The following is a 21614-nucleotide window of genomic DNA, read 5'->3' as shown; positions in this document are numbered from 1 at the left end:
GATTCCCAGTCAGGGCATATGCCTGCGTTATGGGCCAGGTCCCCAGTTGGGGGCATGCGAGAGGCAACCACACATTAATGTTTCTTTCCCTCTCTTCTTCCTCTCTCTAAAAATAAATAAAATCTTTAAAAAGAAGAGGTAAAAGGCATCCAATTGGAAAGAAGAGAACGGTCAATATTTGCAGACAACATGATACTGTATATAAAGAACTCTAAAGATTTCACCAAAAACTGCAAAAACTGATAAATGAATTCAGAAAAGTATCAAGATACAAAATAAATACACAGAAATCAGTTACATTTTTCTACACCAATAATGAACTATGAGAAAAGCAAACTAAGAAAGCAATCCCGTTTACAATTGCATCAAAAAATAAATAAATTACCGAGGAATAAATTTAACCAAGGATATAAAAGATCTTTACTTGGAAAATTATAACTAAAGAAAAAAATTGAAGAAGGTACTAAAAAGTAGTACGTGTTCATAGATAGAGAGAATTAACATCATTAAAATGTCCATATAACCTAAAGCAACCTGCATTCAATGCAATTCCTATCAAGATATCAACAGTGTATTTCACAGAACTAGAATACTCCAAAAATATATATGGATGAACAACAATAAGAAAAATTTATATGGAACTACAAAAGACCCCAAATAGCCACAGCAATGTTGAGAAAGAAGAACAAACTTGGAGGCATTATCCTACCTGGTATCAAACTATACTACAAGGCCATAGTATTCAAAACAGTATGATACTGGCATGAAAACAGACACATAGATCAATGAACAGAATAGCCCATAAGTAAACTCACACCTTTATGGTCAATTAATATTTGACAAAGGAGACAAGAACATACAAAGGTATAAAGATGGTGTATTCAATGAATGGTGTTGGGAAAATTGGATAGATATGTGCCAAAAATGAAACTAGACTACCTTCTTACACCATAAACAAGAATAAACTCAAATGGGTTAAATACTTAAATGTTAGACTTGAAACCATTAAAATCCTAAAAGAAAACACAGGCAGTAATATCTTGGACATTTCTCGTAGCAATATGTTTTCTGATACATCACCTCAGGCAATGGAAACAAAAAATAAACAAATGGAACTATATAAAACTAAAAGTTTTTTGCACAGCAAAGGAAACCATTATCAAAATGAAAAAACAACACACTGAATGGGAGGATATATATGCCAATGATAAGGGGTTAATATCTGAACTTTATAAAGAACTTATAAAACTCGACACCAAAAAAAAATCCAATTAAAAGTGGGCAAAGGACCTGAATAGACATTTCTCCAAAGACGATATGTAGATGGCCAATAGACATACGAAAAATGCTTAATGTCACTAATCAGAGAAATGCAAATTAAAACCACAATGAGATATCATTTCACTCTTGTCAAAATGGCTATCATCAACAAATCAACAAACAAGTGTTGGCGAGAATGTGAAGAAAACAGAACTCCTGTGCACTGTTGGTGGGAATGTAGATTGGTGCAGGCATGGTGGAAGGCAGTATTGAGTTACCTCAAAAAATTAAAAATGCAACTGCTTAATTACCCAGTGATTCTACTTCGGGGAATATATTTGAATGAACCTGAAACAGTAAAGAGTATATGCACTCCTATATGTCTACATCAGTGTTATTTACAACAGCCAAGATTTGGAAGCAGCCCAAGTGCCCATCAACAGATGAGTGGATAAAAAAAGCTGTGGTACATTTACACAATGGAATACTACTCAGCTGTAAAAAAGAAGGAAATTTTACCTTTTGCGACAGCATGGGTGGATCTGAAGACTATTATACTAAGTGGAATAAGCCAGTCAGTGAAAGACAAATTGCAAATGATTTCTCTTATATTTGGAATCTAATGAACAAAATAACCTAAACAAAAAAACATAGAAACAGGCTCATAGATGCAGGGAACAGACTGACAACTGCCAGAGGAGAGGGTATGGAAGAGCTATAAACTGGGTGAAAAAGATGAAGGGACTGATAAACAAAAAACAAAAAACAAACTCCATAGACAGAACAACAGTATGGTGATTACCAGAGGGGAAAGGGGGTGGGGGGAGATAGTAGAGGATAAAGGGGGAATAAATGGTGATAAAAGGAGGCTTGGGGTGGTAAACACACAACACAATATATAGGTGATATATTACAGAATTTACCCCTGAAACCTATAATTTTATTAACCAATGTCACCCCGATAAATTCAATAAAAATTATTTTAAAACCCACATAGCCACATTACTATTATGAGATCAAGGAATAATAATTCCTTACCGTACTCAAATATCCAGCGAGTGTTCGCATTTTTCTCTCATAAATTATTCTGTACAGTTATTGTTCAAATTAGACTCTAAATAAGTTCCATTCTTTGCAATTGATTGATGTGTCTCTTAAATTCTTATAACTCATTCATAGGCATTTCTTCAATCTTTATTTTTTTTCCTTGCAATTTATTTGTTAAAGAAGCTGGATTGTTTGTCGTATAGGGTTATATTTCACATGTTTTTATTGCCCCTGTGTTTTGTTACATTGGTAATTAAAGTCAGAGGCCAGAAAAAAAATAAAAATGCAGAATCTCAGGCCCTACGCAAACCTGAGGAATCAATCTGTATTTTAGTAAGATCTTCTGGTGATTCATAGATTAAAGTTTGAGAAGCACCAGGTCAGAATACAGGCTGAGAATCAGAAAAATCTAGGTTGGAATCATTGCTGTATCACATACTGTATGACCACGGACAAATCAGCCCCTTTGTATTTATTTGTTTCCTCAACTGTGAAATAGGGATAATTGATCTCCTCACTTTCATACTTTCATCCAACCCATTCTCCAGAGAACAGCACAAGTAATCTTAAAACATAAATCAGCTCACATTACTTCCTTGCTTAAAAACTTTCAACGGTTTCCCTAGAACCATATCCAAGCTCTAACCATGACCCCTGCGGGCCTGGCACGATTTGGCTCCTGAAACTCTCTCCAATCTCCTCTCTTCACAAACACATTAGTCTTTCTGTTTAGTTTCTGGGACACTGTAAGTTCTTTCTGGCCTCTAGACCTTTACGAGTGCTATTCCTCTGGAATGCTTCTGCCCCACACTCCCGTTCTTCCCACAGCCAGTTCTTGAGGAACTGACTTTAAAGTAAGACCCCAAATGGCTCCCCATGGCAGCCTACCTAAAGCTGGTCTAACTGTTATTCTTCTATTACAGTACTCTGCTTTTTTCTCTCATAGCAAGTATCAATGAATATAACTGGGTTTGATTTTCCACAGTGTTAAGCTCTTAGCATCTAGCACAGCATCTTACACATGATAGGTTCACATACCTTTGAGGAATGGAGTTCAGGAAAGAAGTATGCCTTGAGGGAAAAAACCTGTGATTGTCAGCATATAGAAGCATATATTGTGCTCATGGATAGGAAGAATTAACATCATTAAAATATCCATACTACTCAGAGCAATCTATAGATTCATTGGAATTCCTTTCAAGCAGGCTGACAGCTGTGGTGGGGGTGAAGGGCGGGGAGAGCCCTGAGCGATGGGTGGAAGGGTTTGAGCCAAAAAGAAAATAGAAAGTGCCCTGGCCCAGAAGTCAGGACACATACGAGAAGCAACCTATGAATGCATAAATGGGTGCAAGAGCAGATCACTCTTTCTCTCTTTCTAAAAAAATCAATAAATTTAAAAAATGCCCTCCCCTTTAAGAAAGAAAGAAATAATTGATATGGCTAACAGTGTGGTGTTTGCGGAGCGGGGAGAGTGAATAAGTGGGGATGGACCGAGAATTAACTTGGAGTGGCGAATACACAATATAGATGATGTGTTGTAGAACTGTGCACCTGAAATCCATATAATTTTATTAACCAATGTCATCCCAATAAATTCAATTTAAAAAACAAAGAGAAAATAAGAGCTCCCCAAGTGATATGTTAGTATCATATTAATTTAACTATGGTTAAGAGCCACTGTCTTTTTCCTTTACTAATCAAATGCCCTCTCTCTTATTAGCCAGTCGCTTGTTCAAGAAACCCAAGCACTTCGGATGGTGAACACACAATACAACATACAGATGATTTATTATAGAATTGTACGCCTGAAACCGATATAGTTTTATTAACCAATGTCATCCCAATCAAGTCAATAAAAAAAGAAAAAAGAAACACAAGCAATATGGCTGTCTCATTAGACCTTCTAATGAATTATTTTCTATAACTATATGAGCTTATAGCCTCTCAAACATGCCCCAAGGATTCAAGGGATAAAGAAAGCTAAGTGGGCCCCTTGCAGAAACTGAACAGCTAGTTACCACTTAGGTGGAAGATTTCAGAAAGCAGTTCAGCCCTGCCTGGTGAGCACTGGCTTGCAGACTAAAACCTCATGGGTTTGATTCCCATTCAGGGCACATGCCTGAGTTGCAGGCCAGGTCCCCAGTTGGGGGTGTGTGAAAGGGAACCCAGAGATGAATCTCACACATCAATGTTTCTCTCCCTCTTTCTCCCTCCCTTCCTCTCTCTATAAGAAGTAAATAAATAAAATCTTTTAAAAATGAAGATAGTCCAAAGTTAACTCTCCATGAAACCTCTTTAAGCTTCTCTCCACCCTTCATGATAACAATGAACACTTATTAGTTGCTTACTGTGCCAATTATGCCAAGCACTTTACTACATCACTTAATCTTCTGAGGTTGAGTGTCATTTACCATCTCCCTTCTAAGCTCTTTGTCTAATTAACCAATGTCACCCCAATACATTTAAGAAGAAAACTGCTTTCTCCCAGTACACACCTTTATTCCTTGCACATAGTAGGGACCAAATAAATCTGTTAAATAAATTGAGTCCCTATTTCATAGATACAGTAAGGGATCAAGAGGTTAAGTAACTTGTTAAAGTTATACAGCTAATAAAAAGTTTAACTGGTATTAGAACCCAGATGTTGGTTCCAAAGCACACATTTAACCACTGTTCTGTGACATCTACTATACACTTCTGCTTTCAGGGCTTTGGCCTGTTCTCTCTATCCTCTCTAGAGCCTATGTCAGGCATAAAGTTTCTCCTTTAGTGTATATGTTAAGATTCTTGTTTGTAAGTAATAGGAACCCAATTTGAACAAGCTTGAGCAAAAAGACGAATTTATTATATAAATGATGATGTCTCACAAAACTCAGGGATAATGCAGATGGGCTTCAGGAGCAATTAAATCAGGTGCTTGAATGTAGCCACAATTTTTCATCTCTCTTCCAGCTCGATCCCAAATTCTCTAAAAAAGGTACGTAACGGATGGTTCCTGCTGCAACCATGAGGATAAAGTAGAGAAGGTGGTAGAGAGGGGGTCCTGGGGAGACAAAACAAATTGTGTTTACCTATAGTTCTCCTCTTTACATCGCGTAAACACATATGCCATTTCTTCCTTATCTACAATTCCAAAAATGCCCACACTTAACATAACCCATGGACAACTGCATGTCACATGCAACTACTGATCCAGAAGCAACAGCATGGCATGGACTTGGACATGCCCCTCCCTCATCTAATTCAGTGACAATCTAAATGTGGCTCCTCTTGATCCTAAACCTTTGATAAACTTAACTGCCACCAATAGATCTAATATTCAACAGAGAAATAATTAGATTGATCATGACAAAAAATTCCCTTTTAGGAAAGGAGAGGGGCACACCATTATCAGCCACCAAGTCTGAGTATGCACCATCTCCACCTGGGTAGGAATAAAAGAACTAAATCACAGGTATAGAAAAATGTGAGGGAGTCAACTTATTGATGCACCTTCTTGCTTACCTAGTCTGTACTTGGGCCAGGGTATGCTCTAGAAGAGCAGTGATTCTCAAACTTAAGAGTGCTTTAGAACCACCCGGAGGGCTAGTGAGACCTGCAAAAACTCAACACACTCAGTTCAAACATCTGCACTGAGACTTGACTAAATTTTCGTGTGACTTTTAGCAGCCTAAGGCACAGTTCACATCTGGAAAAGGCTGTCAAAAGAATTTATGGTATCTTTTTTCTAGTAGACAACTCACTTAGGCCCCCGACCTCTCCCTTGCTTAGAGCATTTACTAAAAGAGGATAATAACTGATTTCTTTCCCCATCCCTTTAAGATGTAGATTTATCTCTCTTGGAAAGTTCATTCCTTTGAAATGCAATCATCATGAAGTCCACCCCTGGGCCTCTATCTCCCAGTCTGTTTGGGAGGATAGACACCTAACTTCAATAATTGACAGCTAGCAGACACAACTCGCATAACCGCACTTACACTGAACAACCCTTTGTAATTTTTCACTTACCCAACTCTACTGAGCCCCTGCTTGCTCCTCTCCCTTCTTTAAAATGCCCAGTCACATCCTGGCCAGGTGGCTCGGTTGATTAGAGTGTCATCCACACACCAGCAGCTTGGGGGTTTGATTCCCGGTCTGGGCACATATCTAGGTTGCAAATTTGATCTCCGGTTGTGGAGCGTACAGGAGGCAACTGATCTGTTTCTCTCTCACTTTGATGTTTCTCTCCCTCTTCCTCTCTCTCTAAAATCAATGAGCATATCCTCGGATGATGATTTTCTTTTAAAAAAGACTTTATTTATTTATTTTTAGACAGAGGGAACGGGAGGAGAAAGAGAGGGAGAGAAATATCAATGTGTGGTTGCCTCTTGTGCACCCCCCTTCTGGGGACCTGGACTGCAACCCAGGCATGTGCCCTGACTGGGAATCAAACCAGCGACCCTTTGGTTTGCAGGCTGGTGCTCAATCCACTGAATCATACCATCCAGGGCTTGGGTGAGGATTTTAAAAATAACAATAAAAGGCCCAGTCAGCCCTGACAAATGGGAATGGGGCTCAGCTCTTTCCCTTAATGTCAGTAGAGACTGAATAAAATTCGTCTTCACTGCTTTAGCTACTGCCCAGCTTTGTTTATCTTTGACACTGAACCACAGATTGCTGGCCCGCACCCACAGTTTCTGATTCTGGAGGTCTGGGGAGAGGCCTGAGAATTTACATTTCCAGTAGTTTGTATATGATTCCGATGTGCCTGTTGAGAATCACTGCTCTAGCTCCTGATCCCTATTTACCAGATATGATTTTCTAGTGCTACAACTTCCTCAGAACATTTGACTGCCTATATATTTCATTCGAGGGGATGCTAATCACAAGTGCCAAGAATCTTGTCAAGTATGCCCTTTGAATCTTCAGATCTGTTAAAGGGAATAACCTGGCTCATGCTGTTGCAGCTTCCATTTTTGAGCACTCTACCTAAAGTAAAGGCATGGCTCATTTTCCCTGCCATTCTGTTCCACGTCTGCAGTTCAGAGCTTGGACAGGAAATAACAGGCTTAGTTTAAGGCTGTGAAGCCTCTCTTCCTGAGGATGTTACACTTACCCTCACCTCGTTGCACTCCAGCTGAGACATCATCACGTTTGGGGGGAGCTGAAGAACAAGGAATAGCTTATACAGATAACCCCATTCCAATTGCTTGTGCCAGTTTTTTAATCAATGAAACTTTTTATGTAAGAGTTCTACTTTAAGTCAGCAAAGCCCACGATTGTCTGACCCTCAGCAACAGGGTATCTCTTAATACAGGCAGAAGGTCTGCTGTGTTTTGAGTCCCAAGAACAACAAGCAACAGCTTTACTGCCAGATAACAGAATGCCAAGTTCCCATTAACTGATCCAGAAGATCTCCAGTCTCTGCCAGTTCTATATTTGAGGGTCTCTGATTTGCCACACTCCATTTCTGGGTACCAGTTTCTGAATAAACATTTTTTTGTTTTAAGTAGTTTCTAACTGAACTATCTTAAACAAAATTAGTAATAGTAAGCATGTAGGGCTGCCTCAGGGAAAGCAAGGACAAGAATGCCTCAGAAATGATCTAGAACCAGGGACTTAAGCAAAATGACGACCTCCTATCTCTCGTCTCTGCTTTGGAGTCTACATTTTTTTTTTCCTACGGCCCAGCATCTGTTACTTCTGTCTCTCTAGTGGGAAAATTGACTGGTGACAGCTTCCAAAATTTACACTTAGAGGAACACACATCTCTGGTTCAATTCCAAATTTCTAGGGAATGAGATTTTGATCAAGCTAGCTTAGCTTATTTGTCTACCTTTGGCCCAATCAGCCCTTGTTATAGAACATGACAGGTTTTGCTGTAACTCTGTAAACTGGAGGAAGGCTGAACAGACAATCCTGCAGGTGTCTTATTATACTAGAAAACCTTTATTCCTCCCCTTCTCCACCCCTTCCAACCACTGCTCTCTCCTTTCACTGCTAGTTTTCAAAAGGGTTACTTATGCAGACTGCTTCATCATCTACTTATTCATTGTCAATCTGACTTGTTTTATCTCCACTATTCTTTTATGATAAACTCCTTTAAGGAGATTAAAGCTTTTGCATACTATTAAACTATTCTCAGACTTCATTCTTCTTGACTACTCTTGGGTTCTGCACTTTTCGGTTCTAATTCTGCCTCTCATCATCTCCCACTTTCCATTAAGTTCCATGCCAGTTTCAGCTACTACTCACTGTTAGAGAAAAGATTTTTTTCTGCCCTTCTGGTGAAAGAGTAGGCCCTAAATGTCAGTCAGAAGACTGGTGCTACATTGGATTCAACTGAACATGCTGAAAATATATTTTTTCAAAATATGGATTCTGTACATTTGTAATTGGAATCTTTGTGGTTATTTTGCTAGACCTCCCTGACAGATCGATTCACAATGAATTGTAAAAACAGAGGTCTTAACTATAGGACACTGTAATTCAGTGAATACCAGAAAAGTACAACTTGCAGTTTAATTTGTGTTGGTGCTTATCTCCTTGATCAAAGAGATCCTGAGGACAAGGGATATTAAATTTCACTTTTTCTCTGCATTGCCTTGGGCAAATAAACAATGTAAGTTTCACCATTCATTAACTGGGGCCAACAACCCTTCTTTAATGAATTGCAATAGATAAAAGTGGATTGCTACAGAAATGGTGGTTATTATTTTTATGTTCCACAACCGCCCTTAATTCTCATTCATTAAAAGCTATATATATTACTTTTCCCCTGAAATGAAAATTGCACCTCCTGGAGAATTTTAGCATACTTTAGTATAATTGACTTAATCCGCTCCACTTCCTTTCCCATGATGCATCACTCCTTTCCCCTTGAATCTCTTTTCCTGGGAACGGCAGTAAATAGCCTGAAGCAACTCGGTGGATGCCAGGAGTCGAAGTGCAAATGCGAAACACATATCATCACACCCCACCACTTGCGCCCTGTGAGCGCAAGGGCTGACATGGGTGGTAATCTTGTTCCTCGACTGTATCCTGAGATCGCAGAGAACACTACAACTCCCAGGATGCCTCTCTGCCCCGCCCTGTCCCGTCCCCCTTTCTTCATCTAGAAAGTGTGTACCACCAAGACTAGGCAACATGGCTTCCGGAGGTGGAAGGAAGAGGCTTCACCACTTGTGAAACGATGAAAAGCGGCTGGAGAAGGAAAAAAAAAGAGAAGTGACTAGAGCCCCCTTAACGCTTTTATCCTACCACTCTCACCTATATCGGGTTGGCTTCATCCCTCCTCTCCACCCAAATCCAGTCTGTGGTCTCTTCCCCACCCCGCCCTCACTCCCTCTCTTGCTTACCCCTCCTCTCCGGAATCCTTTTCCCGCCCCCTCGCCCCCCGCGGAGTGCGCACGCGCCCGCCCCCAGCTTCGCGCCCAGATTACCGCCTAGCCTGCTCGCGCAGCCGCCGTCTCGTCTGCCCGCCGACGAAGCATGGGCGTCCAGGGCTTCCAAGAGTTCCTGGAGAAGCGCTGTCCCGGGGCCGTGGTGCCCGTGGACCTTCTCAAACTCGCGCGCACGGTGTCGCGCCAGCAACAGCAGTACCAGCATCGCCAGCTGCCACCTACAGCAGCCCTAGCGCCCGGGGCTCCACGCGTCGCCAGGGGCTCCGCTCCCCTGCAACCGCCGCTCCCACCCGCTGCCTTGGGTGCCTACTCCGGGGGCGCGGGGCCGACTCGGCACCATCACCCCGCTCACCATTTCCACCACCACGGCCAGGGGCATTCCGGCCTGCACCCGCAGCCGCCGCCGCCGCCGCCCCCCCCGCCGCCCCCTCAGATTCCCGGGGCCCGGGTGCTGGTAGACGCGGGCTCGGCGCTGCCGCGGCTTTATGGCGGCTACCAGACTGATTGGGTGTGTGGCGGCCAGTGGAACGCCATGCTGGGCTACTTGTCAGCGCTATGCCAGGCTTGTGCCTGTTCCGGCGGCGACGGCCTGGAGCTGGTGGTCATGTTCCCCGGGGGCCTGGGCAAGGACCGGCTGGCTGAGTGGGGCCGTCGGTGCCAGACTGAGCGGCAGACAGCGCAGCTGATCGTGGGACACGTGGGCAACAAGGGCACCCCTCCTCCACGGGCCTGGTTCCTGCCACCGGCCTGCCTGAGCCACTGCGTGAGGCTAGCACTCATCCGCTTCCGGGTCAAGGTGAGGGAGGGGCCGGATCTTAAATAATATGCCCCACACCTATTCCCTCCCAACTAAACACCTAAATTACCCACCCACTTACCTGCCTCCCATCTACCCACTTACTGCCCAGTCAACTAACTCATTTGCCTAACTACCCTCGATTATTTTATCCATCTACTCACCTCCTACCTATTTGCTCACCTATTTAACCACATCTCTACCCGTATCATCCCACTAACTCCCTTTACCTTCCACTTATCCAATTGACCTATCCGTAGGTTTTATAAGAATTTCTTTTGTAGCCCCATCTTTGTCTTCTGCCTAAAGCTGAAATGCCTTTTTTCCAATTTTTCCAGTTGGCATCTCTTCTGTATGTCTCTTAACAACCTTGCAGCAAATCAGTTAAACAGATGTTAATTGAACACCTTTCTTATGCAATATTTTTCTCACTTTGACCTAGTGCTTTTTTTTTTGCCCATATGTCCATTCAACCTTTTTTTTCCACTTCAACATGCTTCTACCTCCTCCTTCCTTAGCCTAAACACAAAAAACCCCACTGATTCAGTCACTGCAGCAAGTATTAGCTTACTGAGAGTAAGAGGTTTAAAAAACATGTGAGACATGGTCATGCCCTTGGAAAATCAAATATGTATATACATGAAACATTTAATGGTATAAATGTGTATGTGATTATGCTTTATGGTACATACTGTAAGTACAGTACCTGTTTGGGGTATGTGTGTGTGTTGGGGGGAGATATTTGTGGGCTAAAGTGGTCACGGGAGGTTTCCTTGAGGCTCCTTTAAGTGGGAAAAAGAAAGTGAGCAGAAGCAAAAAGGACTATTAAGCATGTGAGGCCCAATGGGCAGTTAAGTCCAATTTCCACATGTAGTTGGTCACTGCATGTGGAGCCTGGAGAAGAGCTTGGCAGCATCCCCAGTTCTTGGCACTACTGCTATTGCTCTGTTGCTTTCCCATGCTCTTAGGTTGCAAGTTCCTACGTGTGGGGAATAGCAAGGCTTGAAAAGTAAATGAGGTGGGCAGGAAGAAGAAAAAGAAAAGTAGTGCAGGGTTGTGTAGGACAAAACCTCAAACCCATTCACAAACTAAGGCTCCTGGGGATGTGCTCACAGGCAAAAGATGGGACAAGGGAATTGTGAGAATCATGAACTAAAGAAATGGTGCTGCAGGGAGTGATGAAAAAACTTGCTGCTGAGAGACTGAAAGACCTGCAGAGAAAAGTTTGCAGTGGTCATAGAATTTGTGACTAGAGTTCAGTTATACTAGACTCCTCGTGCCCAGCATCAAATCTGTGCCTAGGCTTGGTAGATTATAGGTGATTTTAATAATGAAAAATCCAATCATGAGTTATGTCAAATATACAAAGTAGAAAAAATATATATATAACATGATCATTTTGCTTGCTTTCCTGACTTAACACTTTTCGGTAGATTGATCATTCATGGCCATTCTTTCCACTTTGTTTTCACTGGTACCACCCCAGGCAGGAGTGTCCAACTTGCAGACCGCAGGCTGCATGTGACTCAGGATGGCTATGAATGCAGCCCAACACAAAATTGTAAATTTACTTAAAACATTATGAGATTTTTTTTATGATTACGTGTCTCAATGTATTTAATGTGTGGCCCAAGACAACTCTTCTTTCTTCCAGTGTGGCCCAGAGATGCCAAAAGGTTGGACACCCCTGCTAGGACTTTTTAACTCATTGTCATTATTAACCTGGTTGCTGGCAACAGTGGCTAACATTGATGGAACACTTATTATATGCCAGGAGCTAATTTATGTGCTTTAACAAAAAAGAGTTATCTCATTTGATCCTTGTAATAACCTGTGAAGCAGTAGGATTCATTTTCCAAATGAGGAAACTGAGGCACAGGAAGCTTAGAAAGTTACCTAGAGTCACCCATCAATAGACAGCAGAGCTGGGATTCATGCCCAGGCAGTCTGGCTCCAAAGCTCATGCTCTTAACCACAGTGCTCTCTAGAAGGAATCTTTCTGAAGTGCCAATTTGATTAGGTCATTCCCACACTTGACTAAAATCTTCCCTGACTCCTGGGTAAACACCGGTCTGGGTTATTAATTTACATTATTTATTGAGTGCTTGCTGCATAGGCTGGGTACTGTGCTGGTAGCTGAGGATTCAGAAGGAACTAAGAGGAGCCCTCAAGGAGGTCAGTTTAGTAAAAGAGCCTGACTGAAAACAAAGTTGCAGATACTTTGGGCTAATTGTAAATTATGGGCCTTTGTGTGGGACATGGTTAATTCTGGGTGAAGGTGTGAAAGTTGGGGGTGGCTTCACAGATTGATGCTGAGACTTGAAGGGGTACAAGGAAGAATAAATAGTTCAGATAGTGCACAAGGATGTGGAGACCCAAAATGACTGGTTGTGAGCTCTGAATAGGCTTTGACTGGAGATTGGCAGAAGAGTTGAACACTGAACATGGGTTTGTGGTTTCCAAAATTTTGGGTTGATGCATCCCATCAATCAAAAATTTTGAGAAACAACCCTAAGATGGCCTACCGAAATTCTTCATGATGCGTAGTCTCATTTTCTTTTCTTCTTTTTTTTTTTTTTTTGGCTTTAAAAAAATTTTATTGATTATGCTATTACAGTTCTCCCTATTTTTTTCCCCTTTGCCCCCCTCCACCCAGCACCCCCTATACCCTCAGGCAGTCACCACACCGTGTTCATGTCCACAGGTCAATGCATAGGCTCATTTTCTAAATCCCAGTAGTTCATCAAAAAATAAGGTGGACAGATGGATGGATGGATGTGTGAGAAAACAAGTATAGTAAAAATAGAATTTGGTGGTGAGTATTTGCATGTTCAATGTACAGTTATTTTAACTTTGCCGTATATTTGAAATTTTTCATAATAAAATGTTCAGGAAAATATAATGCCAGCAGTCCTCTTCAGTCCCAAGAATCACTATTTGGGGAATATATAAGTCTTATTCCTCATGCCAGATTATAAACAAACTCTTTCCTCTTTCATATTCTTTATAGTGTCTTGTATATTTTAGATGCATGATACAGTTTTTTCCCTGAATGATTAAATCTGCGATCCTAAGAGAATGGAATGTAAGAGTAACTTTTAAAAGTGTGTAATGTGGCTCTTAATGTAGTGGATTTAAGAGTAGTGCCAAAATTGCATATGTAAAATATCTGTAGATGTTTCTCTCTCCTGGTTCTGGTCAATGATTTTGTTGTTGTTGATGATGATGTTGTTATTGTTACAGAGAACTTTCTGGTTTATAGCACAGACTTGAAAGGTATTAGTTAATAACTGATTCTGGCTTGCCTTTTTGGAGGAGTGTTCCACTATCTGGTAATAACAGTTTTCACTTGGATGATCTGCATGCCTACCATTTCTTTTTTTAAAATGTATTCTAGGTCAGCCCTGGCTGGTGAGGCTCAGTGGATTGAGTGCTGGCCTGTGAACCAGGGGGTCGCTGGTTCGATTCCCAGGCAAGGCACATGCCTGGGTTGCACGCTAGGTCCCCAGTAGGGGGCATGTGAGAGGCAACCACACATTGATGTTTCTCACCCTCTCTTCATCCCTTCCGCTCTCTCTAAAAATAAAATAAATAAAAATCTTTTTAAAAAAACAACAAATTTTGCATTAAGCTTGGAGATTCCCATGCGGAAACTTTGGATGATTCAGAAGACCGCAGCTATGGGCAACTGGTGATTGGCAGCTTCATCACAACAATTCGCCCATTCATGCATCATGTCTCCTGCAGTTTTTTGTGAAACATCAAATCACCCAGGTGACTCAGCTCCCCTACAGCCCAGATTTGGTGCCCTGTGACTTTGGCTTTTCCCAAAACTAAAATCACCTTTGAATGGGAAGAGATTTCAGACCATCGATGAGATTCAGGAAAATACAATGTGGCTGCTGATAGCAATTGGGAGAGCTGTGTGATGTCCCAAGGTGCCTACTTTGAAGAGGACTGAGGCGTCATTGTCCTATGCACAATGTTTCTCGGATCTTGTATCTTCTTCAATAAATGTCTCTATTTGTCATAGTTCATGGCTGGATACTTTCTGGACAGACCTCATACATTAGAAAAAAGATAATCACATCAAACTGACTTTTTCACAGCTATACGTCTTCAGAATGGAGCCAATTAAAGAAAAGCGAGTTGATTTAAAGAAATGTATTAAGATGCAATACTTGGATGTGGCAGAAATCACATTGGTGGTACGTAAATAACCAAAGTTTGAGAAGTCTCACCAAGAACTGGTGTCATTTTATGTTTTCATTCTCAAGAATACAGTATAGTAATGGCTGCTATGCCTCTGATTATTTACTTATCCTCAGTCATAGACACATTCTAAAAAGTGACTTTCTAAGTGCTCTAATGGGAAGAAAAATAATTATAATAGTAATAATTACTACTTTAGCACCAAGTTGTATATAAAGTGCTTTTAAAATGTCTTGTTTAATCTTTTTAATATATATTTTATTGATTATTCCATCACAGTTGTCCCATTTTTTTCTCCCCTTTATTCCCCTCCACCCTGCACCACCCCACCCCCCAGCATTCAACCTCCCTTAGTTCATGTCCGTGGGTTATACATATCAGTTCTTTGGCTTTTCCATTTCCTATACTATTCTTAACCTCCCCCTGTCTATTTTGTACCTATTATTTATGCTGCATATTCCCTGTACGTTCTCCCCCATTCTTCCCCCTCCCCTCTGTTTTACTGTTCATAGTTTTTGATCTTCTTTTTCTCAAATAAGTCCTGTTAACATTTAATATAATAAGGGCTTGGTGATGATGAACTCCTTTAACTTGACTTTATCTGGGAGGCGCTTTATCTGCCCTTCCATTCTAAATGATAGCTTTGCTGGGTAGAGTAATCTTGGATGGAGGTCCTTGCCTTGATGACTTTGAATATTTCTTTCCAGCCCCTTCTTGCCTGCAAGGTTTCTTTTGAGAAATCAGCTGACAGCCTTATGGAAACTCCTTTGTAGGTAACTGTCTCCTTTTCTCTTGCTGCTTTTAAGAGTCTCTCCTCATCTTTAATCTTGGGTAACTTAATTATGATGTGCCTTGGTGTGTGCTTCCTTGGGTCCAACTTCTTTGGGACTCTGAGCTTCCTGGGTCTCCTGGGAGTCTATTTCCTTCACCAGATTGGGGAAGTTCTCCTTTGTTATTTGTTCAAATAAGTTTTCAATTTCTTACTCTTCCTCTTCTCCTTCTGGCACCCCTGTGATTTGGATGTTGGATCGTTTAAAGTTGTCCCAGAGATTCCTAAGCCTCCTTTTTTTTGAATTTTTGTTTCTTCATTGTGTTCTGGTTGAATGTGTATCTCTTTTTTCTCCCAATCATTGATTTGAGTCCCGGTTTCCCTCCCTTTACTGTTGGTTCCCTGCATATTATTCTTTTATCTCACTTTGCATAGCCTCTTTTTCCTCCATTTTTTGACTATTCTCAACCAATTCAGTGAGCATCCAGATTACCAGTGTTTTGAACTGTGCATCTGATAGGTTGGCTCTCTGTTCATCGCTTAGTTCTATTTTTGGAGCTTTGATCTGTTCTTTCATTTGGGCTATATTTCTTTGTCTCAGTATGCCTGTTATGTTGGAAGGGGTGGAGCCTTAGGTATTTGCCAGGGCGGGGCAACCGAGGTCTCTGAGTTGTGATGCTCTCTGTGGAGGAAGGTTCTGAGAGGGAACAAGGCCGCTTGCTCAGCTCTCAGCCGGCTTTCAGTCACTTCCTCCGCTACCCCAAAGCAAACTGGGCTCTTCTAGTGCTGATTCCTGGGTGGCCGGTTTTGTGTATGTTCTAGGCCCCTATGAGTCTCTCCAACAGACTCTGCTGTGAGGCTGGGAGTTTCTCCTGCTGTTGCAACCCCCTCAGGTTTTTACCTCCAGAGGTTTTGGAGCTTTCTTTTCCCACACTGGAACCCTGGATTGCACGGTCTGTCTTGCTCCCCAGCTGTTCCTCCGGTTTATCCTCAGGCAAATGTGGGACCGTCTGGGTCGCCGCCTTGCCACGTGGCCTCTCTGCCCAGGCTGCCCATCTCCTCCCTTCCTGTTAGTCTTGATGAATGTTTCTTCTTTCGCTCCTTGGTTGTTGGACTTCCATACAGTTCAATTTTCTGGCAGTCCTGGTTATCTTTTGTTTTTTAATTTGTTGTTCCTTCTTTTGGTTGTGCGAGGAGGCAAAGTGTATCTACCTTGCCTCCATCTTGGCCAGAAGTCCAAAATGTCTTTTTTAATCTTGAAAAGCTTGTAAGAATTGCATGTTACTCTTTCCCATTCAACAGTTGAATAACTGAGGTACAAAGAGGTGAAATTATTTTTTACTGGTGTGGATACTAGTAAGTGGTGGATAAAAATCCTTGTTCTGGGTCTGTGTGGCTCAAAGTCTATTTCCGCAATCCTGCCACACTGTTTCCTTCATTTTGTACATTCTTGTGTAAGACTGTGTATTTTATTAGCCAGATCATATGCATAGAAATACAAATAAAAACAATAATTAGATTTATCAAGCACTTAGTTTGTGCCAGCATTGCTGAATGTATGATACTGCCAGTGCAAGGCAAATGTGTAAGCTGAGTGCCAAGTGAGTGAGCCATAAAATGATGTTATAGGAATTCAAAAGTAATAATCTCTTCTCTGCATTTTCACTCTTTCCATCTCTAGGTTCTTTCATTTATAGCATTCACAAATAACCTTTAAAAAAACAAAAACTCTACTTTGTAATTCCTTTAAGCCATTATCCTTATCCCTATACTTCCCTTTTAACCATTATTCTTGAAAAAAAAAGAGACTGTATTAATTCCCATTCCCTAGCCTATTGCCACTTGGTATCTGATGTCACCATTCTGAAGCTGCCAAATCCATTTCCATTCTTACGCTCTCTTGGTCATATTTGAGATAATTGACACTATTGAATGATCCTTTCCTTAAATTTCTACTTTGGATTTCATAATGCTGCTCACTAGTTCTTCTTCTTTCCTAAGTTATTCCTCCTCTGCCTGTTTCCTTAAGCATTGGTACTCTCAAGGCTTTTGTCCTAGTCATATTCTATTTATTTCTTGAACAATCACATCCATTGTTATGACTTTAATTATAAGCTATATTCTCATGATTCCTAGAGCTCTTTTTCTACTCCCAACCTCTTGTGAGCATTTGTCACATCTTTTCAACTCTACTACTTGTTGTCTTACAGGTCACTTAAACTAAAATATATGCAAGGTGAAACTCAATATTTCCCCCCACAAACGTACTCTGCTTTCCATATTATCTTTTTTTTTTTTTTATGAAAGGCCTTTATTGAGGCCCCAGGGTCACAGGAATTAGGCAGAAGATCACTCTAGAGGCCAGAGGAGGTGATGGAGGGGCCTTATTTAACCTTGGGGCGCAGGTTGTTGGTGTGGCCACACTTCTTGCAGCAGTTGACATCTCAGGGGTGCAGACGGGCATAACACTTGGCGGCAGATCATCTTGTCACAGTTGTACTTCCGAGCAAGCTGGTGGAAGGAGGGCTCAAGGATATCACCCTGCAGAGGAAGTACCAAGTGCAGAGTGGACTCTTTCTGAGTGTTTTAGTCCGAGAGAGTGCGGCCATCTTCCAGCTGTTTGCCTGCAAAAATCAGTCGCTGCTGGTCAGGCGGGATGCCCTCCTTGTCTTAGATTTTACCTTTGACGTTCTCAGTGGTGTCACTGGGCTCAACCTCAAGCATGATGATCTTGCCAGTCAGGGCCTTCACAAAGATCTGCATCTCTTCCCTAGCTGGTGTGGCTCAGTGGATTGAGCGCCTGCCTGCGAACCAAAGGGTTGCTGGTTCGATTCCCAGTGTAGGGCACATGCCTGGGTTGCAAGCCAGGTTCCCAGCAGGGGGCGCACAAAATGCAACCACACATTGATGTTTCTCTCTATTCCCCTCTCTAAAAATAAATACATAAAATCTTTAAAAAAAAAAGATCTGCATCTTCTGGGGAGGCAACTTCAGCCTCCCTCTTTGTTGCCCAGGCCCCTGGGTCCCCTGCTGCCTCCCACTTGATCCAGGCCCAAAGCAAACCAACATGGATGCCACAGCCCTGTATTATCTTTTTCTATGAATGTTGTCTCTCATCCATTTCAAGCCAGAAACCATGGAGTTCTCAATTCTTCACTCTCCTGTACCTTCCCATATCTACTTGGTCACTAAATCCTGTCACGTTTTACCTTAAAAATGTCTCCTGGGTGCAGCCACTTCTGCCCCTGTTGCCTTAGTTCAGGCTGCTATCAACAGAACAAAAAGACAACCAACCAAATGGAAGAAGAGATTTGCAAATGATACTTCGGACAAGAGGCTAATATCCAGAATATAAAAACTTAGACAACTCAACAGCAACAAAACCAAACAATCTGAATTAAAAAAAAAATGGGCAGAGGCCCTGAATAGATACTTTCCAAGGAAGACATACAGATAGCCAACAGACACATGAAAAGATGTTCAACATCACTAGTTAAGAGGGAAATGCAAATCAAAACCAGAATGAGATACCATCTCACAAATTTTAGAATGGCTATTACCAAGAAATAAGTGTTGGAGAGGATGTAGAAAAAGGAACCCTTGCACATTTGCTGGTGTGAATGTAAATTGGTGCAGCAACTGTGGAAAACAGTATGGAGGTTTCTCAAAAAATTAAAAATCAAACTACCATGTATGATCCAGCAATTAGAGTTCTGGGTATTAACCCACCATCACTTCTTATCTTAACCGTGAAAGTAGCCTCAACTTATTCCTTTATCACTTTGGACTATAATCTATCTTCCATGTTGCTGTCAGAGATGCCATCCTGAAAACCAAAGCGACTTTGTGTCCCAAAGATAACCACTGGCGACTTTTTGCCTACCGTACCAAGTCCAGACTTCTCAGCATGGCAGACAATGCCTTTCACAGTCTGATCCCAAACTCTCATCAGGCTTACTTCATGCTTACCCTCACTCATACCTGTTCCACGCATTGGAATGTCCCAAACATTCTGAACTTTTTTGGTTTCCGAGACACACCGTGTCTTTCCACGTATATGTTACTCTCATTTTTGTATAGCAAATTCCTACTTACTCTTCCTCAAAAGTTATCACTGTGAGTCCTGGCTGGGTGGCTTAGTTGGTTGGAATGTTGTCCCGTGCACCAAAAGGTTGTGGGTTCAATTCAGGGTCAGGGCACATATCTAGGTTGTCAGTTCTATTCCTGGTCAAGGTGCATACAGGAGGCAAGTGACTGATGTTTCTCTCGTACATTGATGTCTCTCTCGTTCTCATTCTCTCTCTCTGTCCCTTCCTCTCTCTCTCTAAAGTCAATAAACATATCCCCAGGTAAGGATTTAAAATAAAAAAATTACTGTGAAATCTTTCCCAGCCAAGGTGATTGTTACTTTCCCTTTTGCTACCAGACAGCTCTTTTACCTCTCACATGTTTTTCTCTCTCATACTATTTTCATATCACATTATAATTCTCTTTCCCCTCTCCCAATCCTATACATTACATCCATTGAAGTTATTTATCATATAACTAGAAGTTGTATATATTCCCTTGTTTTCTAAAAATTTTATTTATTGATTTTAGAGAAAGAGAAACATCAGTTTGTTGTTCTACTTATTTATGCACTCATTGGTTGATTCTTTTGTATGTCTTGACTGGGAATTGGACCCACAACCTTGGCTTATTGGGCTGATGCTCTAAGCAACTGTGCTACCTGGCCAGAGGTGTAATTGTCTTTTAGTTGAGTTCCAAGAGGGCAGGGATTTGACACATTATATACAATAGTAGTTGGAGAGAAAGAGAGAGAGACTGAGACTGACTGTAGAGGGCTTTAAAGATAAGGTAAGGAAGAATTCAGAACCAGTGTTTTATAATGTTATATGTTAATTCCATGTACATCAACTTAGACTCCAATTGCCAGACTCTGTTAAGAAAAAATAAGTTCCGTAGCTCCTTAGTAGTACATTTATAGAACAACTTCTCCTATGGTGGTAGTAATAATAGCTACCACATGGGCTTGGGTGCATTATATAGACTCATATTATTTAATCCTTAGAACCACTCCTCGCGATGTGTATTAATCTCCATTTTTATAGATAAAATAAAAACAGGCTCAGTGGCCCAAGATTGCATTGCTACAACATGACTGAACCAAATATGAACCTAAATGTATTTGACGCCAAAGTCCTTTCTTTTGTAACATATCTCAGAACAGTACAGTTGCATTTTAATAACTCTTTTCCAGAATGTTTTTCTTGTATTTAGTTTGTGTAGCATAATGACCAGGAGCACAGACCTTGGAGCCAGACTGCCTGGGTGTAAATCATCGTTCTTCCACCTATTAATTGTATAAATATAAACTTGGGCAAGTTAACCTTTCTACCTCAGTTTCCTCACCTGGAAGATGAGGATAGTAATAATGCCTATACCGCAGACTTTGTTGTGAGTGGTGTTTTTTTTTTAATATAAGTACAGTGTTTAGAACACTATATGGCACATAGTAAATGGCAGCTACCATGACTTTGACCAAAATAGCTTGTGTTCCAAGTAGGTTGTACATTGATCATCCCACACATGCTTTAAGCTTAGCATAGCACGGCATGCAGGGTCCTTCATGATCTGCCTACCGTTCTCTGGTCTCATTTCAGCCAATTTTTCTTACCAGGATAATGAATACTCTTCAGTTCAATTAACATTTTTTCAGCACCTACTCCATGTGATATCCTGTGCTAAGTACTAAGAACGATGGAATTCATTCATTCAATAAATAATTATTAGACTTCTGCTATGTGCCAGGCACTGTTCAAGATTGTGAGGAGAAAGCAGTGAACAAAACAGATTTCTGACCTCATGAAGTTCATATTCTGGTGGGGAGGACAGACAAGATAAAAAGAAAGTCTATAGTGTTTTAGGTGATACAGTAAGTGCTGTGTAGAAAAATGAAGTAGGGAAGTAAGATAAGGGAATGTTGAGATCAATAGGGTACTCTATCCCTCCAGGAGCTGATAGTACAATAGTAGGGGAGTCAATTAAGAAAATACTGGCAGTGTGAATCCCTAGGATGATATCTCTGGCCCTCTTCATAGGCCCAAGGACATAGGGGAAGTGGCAGAACTAGGATTTGCATACCAGA

The 21614-nt window shown here is 41.3% G+C and overlaps 1 protein-coding gene, 1 long non-coding RNA gene and 1 pseudogene across 4 annotated transcripts in view; 1 reads left to right on the top strand and 2 right to left on the bottom strand.

Moving 5' to 3' along the window:
• Window positions 1–5187: 5187 nt before the first annotated feature.
• On the bottom strand, window positions 5188–9820 carry LOC129064595 (uncharacterized). Of its 2 annotated transcripts, none has more exons than XR_008528505.1 (4): window positions 9729–9820; window positions 9105–9489; window positions 7403–7450; window positions 5188–5350 (listed from the first exon to the last, which is right to left on the bottom strand). It is a non-coding gene; the product is annotated as an uncharacterized LOC129064595 (long non-coding RNA). The 2 variants fall into 2 exon arrangements; XR_008528504.1 differs by lacking the exon at window positions 9729–9820 and adding an exon at window positions 9645–9669.
• FAM120C (family with sequence similarity 120 member C) overlaps window positions 9735–21614 on the top strand; it is a 93564-nt gene continuing 81684 nt past the window's right edge. The window contains exon 1 of one of the 2 annotated variants that reach the window (XM_054565728.1): window positions 9735–10485. In XM_054565728.1, coding sequence (XP_054421703.1) covers window positions 9778–10485 — 708 coding nt within the window. In that variant the 5' untranslated portion in view covers window positions 9735–9777. The remainder of the gene's footprint in view (window positions 10486–21614) is intronic. The other variant, XM_054565729.1, reaches the window with a different exon arrangement.
• On the bottom strand, window positions 17851–18229 carry LOC129064566 (ubiquitin-60S ribosomal protein L40-like; annotated as a pseudogene).

The sequence above is a fragment of the Pteronotus mesoamericanus genome, unplaced genomic scaffold (assembly GCF_021234165.1).
Source record: "Pteronotus mesoamericanus isolate MK-2021 breed Mesoamerican mustached bat unplaced genomic scaffold, CSHL_Meso_final contig_166, whole genome shotgun sequence".
Lineage (NCBI taxonomy): Eukaryota > Metazoa > Chordata > Mammalia > Chiroptera > Mormoopidae > Pteronotus > Pteronotus mesoamericanus.
Note: the sequence above shows the minus strand (reverse complement) of the source record. Positions and strands in the feature narration are given on the sequence as shown.